This window comes from Cyrtonyx montezumae, unplaced genomic scaffold (assembly GCF_038088225.1).
Source record: "Cyrtonyx montezumae isolate F1298 unplaced genomic scaffold, pur_monq_1.0 scaffold_3, whole genome shotgun sequence".
Classification (NCBI taxonomy): Eukaryota; Metazoa; Chordata; class Aves; order Galliformes; family Odontophoridae; genus Cyrtonyx; species Cyrtonyx montezumae.
This window is the reverse complement of record NW_027072034.1, coordinates 100786587-100800590: the sequence shown is the minus strand read 5'-3', so window position 1 is coordinate 100800590 and position 14004 is coordinate 100786587. Positions and strand designations below refer to the sequence as shown.

General features: G+C 43.9%; 1 protein-coding gene across 1 annotated transcript in view; it reads left to right on the top strand.

Annotated features, from left to right (window-relative positions):
* The window catches only part of BCL2L13 (BCL2 like 13), a 34675-nt gene extending 21430 nt beyond the window's left edge, over positions 1–13245 (top strand). Inside the window, exons 6-7 of the mRNA XM_065742590.1 lie at positions 887–1030; positions 12006–13245. Of these exons, the coding sequence (XP_065598662.1) occupies positions 887–1030; positions 12006–12815 (954 nt within the window). The 3' untranslated portion in view covers positions 12816–13245. The remainder of the gene's footprint in view (positions 1–886; positions 1031–12005) is intronic.
* The last annotated feature ends 759 nt before the right edge of the window (positions 13246–14004 follow it).

Genomic DNA, 14004 nt, shown 5'->3' with positions numbered 1-14004 from the left:
GCACACTGCTGACTTGTGCTCACCTTGTCATCAGCCAGAACCCCCAGACCCCTGCCTGTGGGGTTGCTCTCCTCTCTCTTGTCCCCTGCTCTCTGCATGTAGCCAGGATTGCTTTTTCCAAATTCAGAACCCAGCACTTGTTCTTGTTAAGCATCATACAGTTGGTGATTGCCCCGTCCTCCCATTTATTAACGTATCTTTGCAAGACCTCTCTGTCCTCAAAGGAGTTAACAGCTCTATCTAATTTAGTACCATTGATAAACTTATTTAGTGTGTGTTTGAGTTCTGTGTCTAGTTCACTTACAAAACATTTGTAATGAGCTGGCCCTAGAGTCCTTCAGAAACCCACTAATGTCTGTCTGGCTGCCAGCTTGGTGTAACTCCATCTTTTATAACCTTTTGAGCCCAAACTGTTTGCTTCTGTCCTGTCAGAGAGCAGAATGTAAACTTCTAAAAAGACCGTCCAATGCCATGCATCTGTTAGAGCATGAGTTGGCTGTCTGAAAGCATTTTAGATGTATAGCACTTCAAACAATAACGTTACATTTTGTCCCTTCTGATGTTGAAAGGTTTCAATCTATTCTGCTTCATTTTTACCTGAATCTTGCATTGCGGAAACATGGTACTCAGGAAACCACTGCAGTCCTGTTCCGTGAAACTCAGGTTACACTGTGCTGTTTTGCTTATCAGATTAAGTGCTCCTTTCCTACTGTTTTGTATTCTGTTTCTGCATCTTGTCTTCACAAAAACAAAGCATGTAGATCCTGATAACTTTGAACTGCCAAATTCAGGCTATTTCTATAGACCACACAGGTTCTTCTGTTGTCCTGCCTCGCTAGTACTGATAATGTTTTCTGAATTTATTTGTAATTCTTGTTTTTTGCAGGTCTTAGTGCCCCTGGTTCTGCTACAGCAGTTTCTGATGGAGTTAACCAGAAGAGGCCAGGAACCACTGAGTGCACTTGTGAACTTCGGGGTGACATATCTAGAAGACTATTCTGCAGACTATATCATTCAACAAGGAGGATGGGTAAGAAGACAAAGTTTAATTTCCATGTCACGTTCAAAGCTTATTTCTAAGCGTGGTGCTAGCAGTGAAAGCTAAAAGGAGTTGATGGGAACAAGCCCATGTGAAGGGATGCCTCAGAATAAAAAAAAGGCAAGAGGTCAGAAGCATATTGTTTTATGTTGGAAAGGGGTCTCAGACGATAATGTATTTCATCTTTCTACCCCAAGGCAGAACTGACTTTTACCCATTCGTTGCTTCTGTTGACATTAAAGATCTATGTGACTGGATGGCTCAGTTTCCCCAGGCAGTTTGTTCCAGTTCCTGGCATGTCTGGTTTGTTGAATTGCTGTTGATATAAAAGATGTCCTCAGAGGTAAAATAACAGCTTTCATACACTGTGTATTAAGATGGTAATACACTGCCACATGGTTGAGCTTTTGTTTGAAGGCTCTTTCCTGTTAACATACAGAATTGCATTTACATGCAAACACTCTTAGCAGAAGAGATGCTGTGCCTGAGAGCATCATTTTTTAGTCTTGTCTGCATGCTACAGTGACTGCTGGAAATAGTACATGCTTTTTTTCCCCTCTTAAATTTCAGAGGGTTTTTAGCAGATAAATAATTGGGGAGCATGTAGTACAGAAATGCCAGTAGGCACAAATTTATTTTTATAATAAGTGACAAAGCAACTAACTTCTATTGAATTTTACAAAGGAACAATCAAGATCTCTTTGTGCTGCATTTCATTGTGGAAATCTTTAGATTCATGATAACCACTGCTCCTGAGTCATGGCGTACTACGCAGGTTACATTTTAAAATATATCAGACAGCTCACAGCTGTTGAGCTGTGTCTGGAAGGCAGAGCTGTGGCAAAAGGAGGTTGAGCTTTAGATTACTGGGTTTGGGAGGGATATGAGATTTGAATGGAATTAATCTGGCATTAGGAAAATGCAAGTTGCTTTATTATAAAAAGCTCTTCAGGAAAACCCAGTGATTAAAAAGCGTTAGTAGGAAAAAATCTCATTTGAATTGCTTCTCAGATTTCACGAGTTTACCTGAAATTTTCTGTTAGTTCCAGAATTTCTCTATGTCTATACCTCCCTAAATCACTTATTGGCAACTGTGGGTAATGGTTTTCAAAACCTCTTGGGGGGTGGGGGCTGTGGAGTGTTTATCTTTAATGGACAGAAAAACTGAACAGCTTGCATCCAAATGACCTTGAGTCACTGATAAGTGCATTTCCATTTCAAAGTCCCTTTCTCACAGGGAAGGCACCTACTTTTGACTGCTGTAGTTTAAGCCTGCAGGTGGCTGAGCACCACACAGGCTTTTGCTCACTCCTTCCCAGTGGGACGGGGGAGAGGATTGGGGAAAAAAAAAGAAAGTAGAACTTGTGGGTTGAGATAAAGCTATTTACTAAGATAGAGAAAAGGAAAATGATAACATTTATGACTATATATATGTGTATATATGTACATGAGTGTAAGTAACAAGTGTCACACAAGCAGTTGGTCACCAGCCCCTGTCTGATGCCCAGCTAGCCCCCTGAGCAATGGAAGTCAGAGAGAGATGAACCCCCATTCCCTTCTAGACTCCTGCACATTGTCATATGGTATGGAATATCCCTTTGGCCAGTTTCTGCCAGCTGTCCTAATTCTGTCTCCTCACAGCTCCTTGGGCCTTTGCTGAGAATGGCCTTGGCTCTATGCAACACTGCTTAGCAGCAACTGTAAACATCTCTGTGTCATTGTTTATCTCCTAGAACCAAAACATGGCATCATACCAGACATTCTAAAGAAAACAATTCCATCCCAAATCAAACTAAGATAACAACTTCAAGAGGAGTGGATATTAGTGTTATTTTGCCTTTGTGGTTTTGTTTTGTTTTTACCTCAGGAAGGCTGTAATCTGTATTCCAGCCCCTGTTTGAGGCCTGCTATAAACACACTTAATAAAGCATAAAGTCTCTGAACACAGCAGCTTTCCAGCATGGCCTCTGAGGGAGGGGGATGTGCTTTGTGTTTGTGTGACTGTGCATGTATGTACAGATCTGGGTAGTCCGTGTTTAATGGGCTACGAACTTGTCTGTATACATCCACTCAGGCATAAAATCAGACTGACATAAGCGGTGCAGCAAACAAGCCAGAGCTATTTTTGAAACAGCAGAAGAGGTGAGGAAAGAGGCAAGGTGATGAAAATCCTTTCCATCTGAATTAGCATAGCCATGCTAACCCTTTGTGAGTTGCTTTGGGTATGGGGATTGGGGTCCACCTTGTTTACAGTTTTACTTTGAGAAAGGGAATATATGGTTTTGCTGTCTTTTGTTTCCTGTAAGGAGAATGGTCATTTGTGCAGAGTGACACGCTTCTCAGTTTGTTCTGAATCTGTGGGATTGTGTTCTGGGAACATCTGTGCAGAGGGCAGGGAGTGGAAGATGCGTGTTTTTGAGCAGGGCTGGGGGAGAGCTGTGTGACAGGCTGTTAGCCGTTACGCAAGTGTGTTGCATTCATAAGAGAGGCATCTGCCACAGAAGTACTGTGAGCCAGATCAAGCTGCCAGTAATACTTCGCTAGTGCCATAAGGGCAATGTATAAACCTAGGAGTCTCTACTGCATTACTCTATTAAGACAGGAAGAGGTTCGGGTTTTGTGTTACTCCAGAGTGGTCTTTCTTACATATGACAAGAATTTTGCTTGTAAAACAGCCTATCTAGTGTTTTGTGGAACAGGAACAAAGGAGAGCTTTACAGGAGCCTGTTTTTCAGTGGTGCACTGAAAAAAAGTCTGCAGTCTTATCAGGCTCTGTCTCATCCTTTAGCACCATGTAATTTGGGATCCTGCTCAGTTATTTGATTGAAGGCTACCTTTGACAAGAACAGTCAGTAGGAATAGCAGGAGCTAGCTGAGCCTGTCCTGTTTCCAAGCTGCCATTCTGCAGAGTCAGAATGTTATGGAGTTGCATCATCCAGTGGGACCGTTTGCAGTGTAACACTGTGCTGCTGCTGTAGAGCTTGAAGAGCTCCCAAGATTCTGCCTGCATACGTGGTTTCAAGCTATTCTGTGGGCTCCAGAGCCTTGAACATTCAGGAAAGCGTCTGACCGAGGATGATGGACAACAGTTATGAGAAGCAGAATTGCTAGCTCAAGGGAATAAAGGTTGAAAAAAATCAATAGTTGGGAAATAGATTTCAATAAATCAACATGGCTTGTGAGAAATGAGAAATTTGAGATACTGGCTGTAGTGCCTCTAAGGTGAGAAGTGTCTTCTGGATTTTTTTTCTCTGTCCTGTAGAGATGTAGTGATGAGACGATGTGTTGAACAGTGAGTGTTCCCCTCCCATTCTTCCTTCTGGCACTAAGATTTAAATTCCTTTAATTTTTAATTTTAAGGAGGTCGTAATGATTGCTCAGTAGGAGAATGGCTGGCGTATTTTCACTCTGAAGTGCATACGATGTTTTGATACAATGATTCTGGCTGTTGTGTTGTGTAAGCCTTCTGAAAGGGCTGCCTGTCTTCAGTGCATTGCATATTGTGTTTGGATGCAGCTGTCAGATAAATGTCAGTGAATGAAGAGCTGAAATGACTACTCCATCTAGTACAAATTCACAGATTTGCAGGTAGCTGTGTTTAGAAGGGTGTGGGAAAACCAGCTAATCTTGCTTTCTTCTGGACATTCTGTCTTTTACTAACTGCAGTGAAGGGTTTTGCTGCAGCACTAACGTTCACTCTGCTTGACTTTTAAGTATGATATCTCTTCGGAGCAAAAGCATGTTTGGCATTTCAAGTGCTCCAAATGTGTGAGGATACACATTTCTTTCTTCTGATGCTGTTTTGATCCCAAATGAATCCTAGAATCCTGTTTCCTTATCATTTTGAACCACCACAAACCAATTCCCAGCTTAATTTTGGCAGTAATTTCATTATTCTGTTCCCACAGAGCAGTGTTAGGGCTCAACAAACTGACTTGCAGCATACACACACTCTCCCCTCCCATCTCCTCCTATCCCCTCCCTTCCCCTCCTCTTTCTTCCCCTCCCTTTTTCCTCTGTCTGACTTCTCCAGGGCTGAATGCTGCTGCATCAGAAGCAATTCTTGATCTCCTGCAAAAGTGCACAGTAAGGCTGGTCAGTTGGTAAGGTTTTTCTTTCCTCTTCCTTTCCCATCCCTCCTCCCGAATAATTTATTTCTTCTCAAGCTCTGTGTATTCTGATTTTAGTGGCTAGATTTGGTGTATCTGGAGATGTCTATAAAGGTAAAATTGTATAAGATTACTTGGAAGCTAGGTGCTTTTTCTCAGGCTCACTCTCCTGTTAAAATCCCGACTGCTTTTCAGTTGCTTGAAAGATGTGAAATAAGTGTGTGGTAAGACTTAGGTAGTAATCTTTCTTCTCTCGGTACGAGGCTGTATTTGTATTGTTGACCTATAGCTGAAATTGCCTCTGCCCTCCCAGTGTTCATGTCTCAGGATGTTGAGATTGGAATTTGAGTTTAACTAGTCTTTGCCTGTGTTGAAGAGGATAAATTTCCTTGAAGTATACATAGTGTTAATAGTTTCTTATCTAGCTTTAGAAGGGCTGTCCTTTCCTGTGTTTCGGTTTGGGCTTTTCTCCTGTTTTTAACATCTTTGCTGCTGTTGATTGAATAATCTGCATGCTGGAGTCTGTTAACAATCTGGACAAGGATAAAGAGGCACTTGTCATCCTGGGGAAACGAGGCAGGCAGTTTGCGCAACTGGAGCAGCAGTCCAGGTGTCTGCCTTGAGAATGACAGTGCAAAAATAGGCAGACCTGCTGTGCTGGAGGAAAGATAAGTAAATGTAGTTTGGAAGAGATGCAAGAAAGGGCAATCTCATTAGAGAAGTTTTATATAGGAGTTTTCCTTTCAAAATGATTATACTTTATTTCTATCTTAGAAAATGGCAGCGAAATATACCCTGAAGAATGTATGGAACTTCTTTAGTGCAGTAACAGATTTTTTTAGGCACTGTGGCTGAAAGAGAAGGAACTTAAATGGTGAATGACTGGGCAACTAGGTCTCCTTTTTTCCTTTCAACAACTTCAAATCAGTCTGTCTAAAGAAGTCATCACTAAATTACTGATTTGACTTGAGTGCACACAGCTAAGACTAAAACCTTAGAAGCTGTTGCTTTGGAATTGGCACTCTGCGGGTAGTAGAGGTTATGCTGGAGGGCAGGGAAAAGTGATAAGAACATTTCTGCACGCTGTTCTAGTCAAAACAGTCCTTGAAGGGGATGAAAGTAGTGACTATAACATCAATGTGAATTTGTTTGGTTCAGATGAACAATTGATGCTTTTTTTTCCCACCCCATTCTTTTAATAGAAAGTTTTAAGTCCGATACAGTTCTGTTTGTGCATTCTGCTCTGTTTTCCTTGGCTCCATCTTATCTTGAGATTCATGAAGGTGAATGCTACAGTAAATAAACGTCTGGGGGGCTTCTAATACTGTTATTATTTTTGAAGTGTTTTAGACTTGAAGTTTGTGAGCTCTTGGTTTTGCAATAGTCCATTTCTGTGAAGGACTAGCACAGTAATGCTGTTAAGCCTGAAATCAGAAGGGATCTGAAGAGGCATGGCATAGCTGGGCTGAGTCTGGAGGCAGGGGCTGGATGCAGTCTGTAACTTGAGTCATTGGCTTAGCTGGGAATAAAGCTGTTCCAACTCTGATAGCAATCTGTGGCACTGCCATTTTCTGCCCAGACCTCAGTATGGATGGCGCTTCCCCAGTCCAAGGTAAGGCTGCACCTCTATTACAACTAGAAATCATGATAAGCGTATTCTTAGCTCTGGTGAAACTTGTTACTGTGAGAAATTTGTTTATTTCATCAGAGGAAGCTCTCTTGGGATTCCAGGATGTGGGCAAGTTTATAATTCATTGCCTCCTGTTTTTCAGACACTAGATTGTAAGCACAAATGCAGCTGATAGTTTCCTATTACTTATATTGCTGCTATGATGCTGATGTATGGGGAAAAAAATGACTGAGCCTCAACTCGTTTCTCTTTGATAAATTATGTTTCAAGGTGAAGTGAATATTCCAGCCTGAGAAACTTCCTAGCTATGTTGAGCGTGTTGAATTTTTTTTTATTAGGGATTTACATAGAATCTCAGAGTGGCTTGGGTTGGGCAAGGCTTGAAAGATCACCTAGCCCAACTCCCCTGCCGTGGAGATGGCTGCCACCCAGCAGCTCAGGCTGCCCAGGGCCCCATCCAACCTGGCCTTGGGTGCCTCCAGGGATGGGGCACCCACAGCTTCTCTGGGCAGCAGTGCCAGTGGCTCATCGCCATCATTGTGAAGAATGTCCTCCTTTTATCCAATCTAAATGTATTGTCTTTCAGTCTAAAACTCTTGCCCGTTGCCTTATCACTGCAAGTCCTTGTGAAAGGTCTTTCCATATTTCTTGTAAGCTCTGCTCAAGTACTGTGTGGCCACAGTGAAGTCTCCTTGGAGCCTTCTACTGGCTGAACAAAGCCAGTTTCTCTCAGCCTTTACTCTTAGGAGAGGTGCTCCAGCCCTCTGGTCATCTTTGTGCCCTCCTCTGGGTATTTTTCTTGGGCTGGAGGCCCCAGGCCTGGATGCAGTACTGCAGGTTGGGTCTCACAGGACAGAGCAGAGGAGGGACAATCCTCTCCCTGCTGGCCAGCCTTCTGCTGCTGCAGCCCAGGATACTGTTGGCCTTTGGGCTGCAAGTGCACACTGCTGGCTCGTGTCCAGCTTTTTATCCACCACAACACCCAAGTCCTTCTCTGCAGGGCTTCTCTCAGTCCATCTAGTTGCAGAGAAAACAAAAAAATCAGTCAGCATAGAGGCAGAATAGTTTTTGTTTTTGTTTTTTTCCCCGCAAGGTGGCACTCCTCTCTGAACTGTATGCGCAAAATTTGTGCCTGTTCTGGACAAAATCGAGATCTGGGGTGTATTGCTGGCTTGCTTGCCTCCACAGCTTTTCTGGGGTCTTTCCTGTGGCCTTGAGGCTTAATTTGAAATGATTTGCCTACCCAAATAATTCCTTGTGTGAACAATTAGCTGTTAGAACTGGAGACCAGTCAAGCTTTTCAGAACATTAATGCACAAGTAAAATCCCTGTATTTAAAGTTATGGGGAGGTGTTGTAAAGGAAATGGTCTAATACTGGTCAAGTTGGTAATAATCTAGGGGACTTTATTTTGCCTTTCTGGTTTCCAGTTCTTCAGCACCTAATCTCCTCACAACTGGTAATTTCCACACACGGCTTCCACAGCAGTTAGAAACAGTCATTTTAGATGCATCTGCTCTGTGGTCTTACAAAGCTGGGCTTTTGAAGTCTTCTCTAGCGTGCAGGAAGTGCTCCTTTACATACATTACTGGGTATCTCTTTCCATTCTTTAACAACTCCTTCATTACAGATGTAACACTATTTTTGTAGGGGGGAAAAAAAAGTTAGTTTTGAGGTAGTCAGAATTTTCATTTGAATTCCTGTTTCCACCAGAAACAGCTTCACATAAATGAAATTTAAATTACTGTTCTGGTAAATAAGAAGGTTTTTTTCTTATGCATTGTTAAAGTTCTTGTTGTATAGCAAAAGTATCTACCTGAGTTAGTTGGTCAGCTTGTCTCTGAAGTTAATAATAGACTAATTTGAAAACTATGGAAAATAGTATTGTTGTTGTCATGAGCATCAGTTTCCAGGTCTTGAATTTTTTATTTTTATGTTTATTGTCTTTAAATCATAATTGAAAACGACTTATAGTTTTAAGTAGGAATTTCAGACTATGTGTTAAAGGTTGGTAGTGTTCTGAATCCACTGCTGAGATGGATTTTCAGCAGCATTCAGATTACAGCTGCTTGCATAGATCCCTCTAGACATATACAGTGATTGGCTCTGGAACTCAAATTTGTCTACAGATAGTACTACAGCAGGACTAAAATCATCTTCTCAAGGCTGCTGCACGTGCTGCAGACCATCCTCCTTGTGTTCTAGCTAAGAAGGGTGCTATCTAGTTCTCCTCACCATGACTTGTGCCAGCTCTTCCCTCAAGTGGCAGTGTTTGGAATTGGGAGTGGCGGTGCAGTGCGGTGCAGTGAAGGACGTCCTCTGCTTTCTGTGCTCAGGTGTGACACAGCTCTGTAAGAGTGCTGAAGGGAAAGCACTGAGTTCACAAGTGTCCCATCCTTCATTTAAAAAAGCAGAACTTGGATTTTTCTGGCCTGGAGCAGTAGATGATCCCTTCATTTACAATAAATGGGGCAGATGAAGAATGACATACGTACCTTATTTACCATTAAATCAAAACAGTGTGGCTTATATAAAGCCTGAGGTTAATAAAAATCCTTCCAGATGTTCCATCCTGTCCTGAATTAATCTATTTGTGGGAGCTGTGCTTCTGGGTCACATCTGTAGATGAATCAAGAGAACTGTCCTAATTGTCATTCAGTTTTTTATTGCAGCTGCTTTAAAGGAAATAACAAAATAAAAAGGAAATTCAACCCCCCAACCAAATCGGCAGTAAATTCTGGCTTTATCCTCTTAATTGGCTGAATTAACTCTTAATTCAGCTCAAGGAATGTTAATCATCTATCCTAAAGAATGCGTCTTGCTGTTGGGCTTCTCAATTAAAACTTCATAAACTTTTAAGTAGTGGAATTATGCACTGGTGCTCAATATGTTGGCTTTCCCCCTGGTTTTCAGTCACCCAATCTGTTTCTTCAAGCTTAGAGTTCTGTCCCTGAGGCAATGACATGAAAGTGAAATTGTCTGTGACGACTTGCTGCAGAAAGGGCTCACCTGGACTTTATAAGGCCCTGATTTATAGGGAGACCGTGGCTGATCACTTCCTTTTCAGTAGAGCTTGAGCCTCTTAGGCTGTCAATTCTGCTGAAGGCAGGGTGGGTGTGTGATCTGTATATGAATTAATGAAGACTTGAAAGCGTTGAGGATTGCCCATGTTCCCCCCTATGCTGCCCCTTCTTCATTCCCTTACCTTATCCAAAGCAGTTTACCATGTTACCCCCAGCACGTGCGCGGATCTTACCTGTGTTTTGTGAGCAGTATCTCTCCAGTTGAAATTGCTTCAGCAAACCATATGGCATTTAAAAAGTGCCCTGACATGGGAATAACAAATGCCTCATCCTTAACGTGTCAGTATTGCTTTCCCATGTGTTACTCTGAGGGGAATCCAGCACTGCATCACACCGAGCTAAGTGGGCCTGGGGGAGCTGGAGGTCCACCCGATAGCTGTGATAGTGTCACTTGCTTGTTTTATCTTTACCAAACCACTTGTGGTTGCCCCACAAGGAACAACTTCATTGTGGCTCTCACCTGCAGTGTTCAGACCCTATACATCTTGTAGCTTCTGCATTTATTTCCACTTCTTTGTAGAGTTTCTGAGCCTGTTACTGATCCAGGTGTTTGGTGTACATAGCCAAGCAATTTAAAGGAGTTTATGAAGATAAATCCTTTGGTGTTCTGCCAAATTCTTCTTTTAGTGCATAATTATCTTCTAAAAGTCAATGGGCCGAGAAGGTGAGATTCAGATCCTGCCCCTGCCAAGATGCATTGTGAAGTCTTTATGCTCCCAATGCAGGATGTAGTACAGGATGGCACTGTTGTACTGAAGGATCTGGAAATGAGACCATTGAATTTTGTAAAATGGTGTTGTTGGGGAATGAGTAGAGAAACCTATGCTCACTCTGGGGTATGTTGACCCCTTTTCACAAAGTTTAATAATGTAGTTATAATTCATACCAAATTAAAGAGAGATTAAAGTGTTACTGCCCAGATCCCTCAAGTCCCACTTCAGTGCTGGTCTGCTCCTGCTTTGTTTGCTCTTGTTTCAGTCAGTGCAAGTGATGAACAGCGTTTGCACTCTCTCTCCTGTGCCTGCATGCTCTGTTTGGTTCTGTTTTGTTCTGTTGGTGTGGAGATCCTTCCCCCTTCCAGAGGCACTGTGCAGGCAGAGCCCGGTCCCTCACGCTTCTCAGGGAAAAGTGCTTTACTTCTGGCCTCACTGTTATCAGCTCTGCTGATATGCCCACTGAAGGTTAGAAACCATTCACTTGTAGGCACTGAATTCCTTGCGTGTTAGGAACTAAGTGATGACTAGGAGTTACCAAGGCTGAAATGCATTTTCCTTCCACTCTGGAAGCAGGGCACTGGGATAGATAGAGCATTTTTTGGCATCAGTGAGAGCAAGAGCAGCTGCTGGCTTCCATCTCCTCTCAGTTGCACGCTGGAGCATCTTGGCAGACCTAACTGGAAACTGATTGGGTTTAAAAACAACTCACCAAGATAAACAGTATGTTTATTTTTAATTTGGATCCATTCCTCGTGCAGATCACTGCTTGGGTCCACACAGAAGTTGTGGGACAACCAAAGAGGTGTCAGGGTGCCATAGGTAAGAGACTGGAGCAGAACCAAAACCCAAATTCATAGGTGTCAGAGTTTAAAAAAGAGATGGACAGCTGCCTGGAGTGAGTTAGGAAAACTACTGATTGTGGGGGGGAGCAGAGAGGAGGAAAAAGAATGCATTTATTATTATTTTTCCAGTGCTTCATGTTATGTGGGAACTGTACAGGAAAGCTTGATAATTGTGAAAAGAAGTTGTACCGGAAGGGCTGCCAGTACTGCAGGAACTGTCAAAATGTTCAAACTGGTTTTGTTAGGAGCAAGGGGATAATCAAATCTTTGCTTCTGGTTTCACAGACACTTACTGTGTGGCATAGCAAACTCTGGGGTTCCTCTTGGCCCCTGGTTACTGATTATATGTTCTTGTTATCACGCCCATCTTTGGTTCTTCTGCACATTATATTTTTTCCACTTGTATTTTTCGCCTTGGGGCAAATCTCTTCTGTGGGACAAAGTCAGCAGCTCACCCGTGGCTAGTGGCTCTGTTCTCTGGGAGTCCCAGTTGCACCAGCTGGGTTTTCCAGGTGTCCTCTTCCTACCCATACAGGGCACGTAATGCTGAAGCCATTGCTCACGTGTTGTGTCCTTTTCATTCATAGGGGACAGTCTTCAGTTTGGAATCTGAAGAGGAAGAGTACTCCGGCCTCATCGCAGAGGACAGTAATGATATCTACATCCTGACCAGTGACAACTCAGGACAGGTGAGCCCCCCGGAGTCCCCAACAGTGACCACATCGTGGCAGTCGGAGAGCCTGCCCGTGTCCCTGTCAGCAAGCCAGAGCTGGCACACAGAGAGCCTGCCCGTCTCCCTGGGGCCGGAGTCCTGGCAGCAAGTGGCCATGGATCCTGAAGAAGTCAAGAGCCTGGATAGCAATGGTGGGGCTGAAGAAAGGAGTGAGAACAACTCTTCCAACTCAGACATCGTTCACGTGGAGAAGGAAGAGATACCAGAGGGGATTGAGGAAGCAGTGGTGTCAGCGGTCGCTGCAGAGACCGTGCAGGCAGCGTTTCCAGAACCCCCTGCTTCTGTACAGGAAGTAAAACCTCAAGTTGAAATTGTCACAGTAGAAAAAGCACATCCCTCTGCACGTCATGCAAAACAGGAGGAGAAGGGAAAAGCAGCCGAAGAGCTTGTTGAACCTGAAATCCCCGTGTTAAGTAAACCTGTCCCAAAGGTAACCCCGTCAGAAGAAAAGGCTGCGCCAGAACCTGAGAAAATACTGCTTCCAGGGGAAAAAAAGGTGGGGAAAGAGGGCCCTTTGGAAGAAATAGAAGAGAAATCCTCTGCTGCAGAGGAGAAGCCTATCTTATTGCCAGAAGGGAAATCGATATTGCTGTACGGCGGGGCTGCCGCAGTAGCCATATTGGCTGTGGCAGTCGGAGTAGCGCTGGCGCTTAGGAAAAAGTAACAGCTCTCTTGAGGAGGAGGAGGGAGCGAGAGAAGCGAGCGCAATCCAATTGTTGTAGTTGTGTTACCTAAAGGTTGAGCTGCCTGCTGTGTCATTGGACATTTGAGTAATGGTGATGGGGTGAGGTCATTCGAATAAGCCTCCAGCTATGGACAATCATGTTTTTAGTAGAATTGGGGCGGGGACTGGTTTTTCCTGATTAAAGTACAGGGGTATTTTTAAACAAAAACAACACACAAATAATAATAAATTCTGCAAATGTAAGAACTTAAGTGCAGGTGCTGAAGAAAAGGGGTGCTCGTACTCAAGGAACTGGAACAGAGAATCCCAGGGGAGGGGTAGAGCCAGCTGCTGCCAACCCCTGGAGTTTTTGGCTTCTCCGAGCGACTGCTGCTGCAGCTGTGCTGTCCTGTCACTTCCCTGCGCATCCCGAGCCCTTCCTAGCCCGAGTCCTGCAGCGAGAGGCTGGTCTCCTGGCTCAGCTTCCTCTCAGGTACTGCACTGCTCCTTGTAACCTCGCAGGTTCCTCCTAAACCCCTGCGGGAGAGTGCTTATTCTTACCTCTTCGCTCCCACCCGTTCTGGCCCTTAACAGTTACAGAGGCCCTCGTACAGATGCTGCCTCTCTGTAGAGGTACTCGCTCTGAGCACCCCGTGTTGTGGGGGAGGGCCGCTGTGCTTGGCTGCTCTGGGAATCCATTTGCTGTGCTCCTGCCCACCCACCTCACTGCCACCCTTCAGTTAGCAGAGATGCACAGCTGATGCTGGACACAGTGCCATTGGGTGAGCGCTCGGATACCGGAGTGTGTTCAGCAGAGGTGTGGCAAAACTGTGTGAAAGGAAGGCCAGTGCCTCCTGTGGGATTTGCAGGTTGAGTGCTCTTTTGTCCTGTATCATGCTGCAGTCTGTATTGTCTTTCACAGGTTAAGCGCAGAGGGGATGTAGTCCTACTGCGGTCTTGGCTGCAACAGAATCCCACATATATAAAGCAGTGGATTCTGGTAACTGAGCAAAACAGCATTAAACACCTTATTTCCCTATTTACCTGTTCCTGAGCTGACCCAGAGTGTTGTGCGGTGCAATTTCTTTTGTGACTCTGAATGTGTAGCAGTTGGACAACATTTGCAAGTTCACAAATGATGAGAATGTAGCATTGGAAAGAAGCAAAACCCCTCTTCCTGCAGACACAA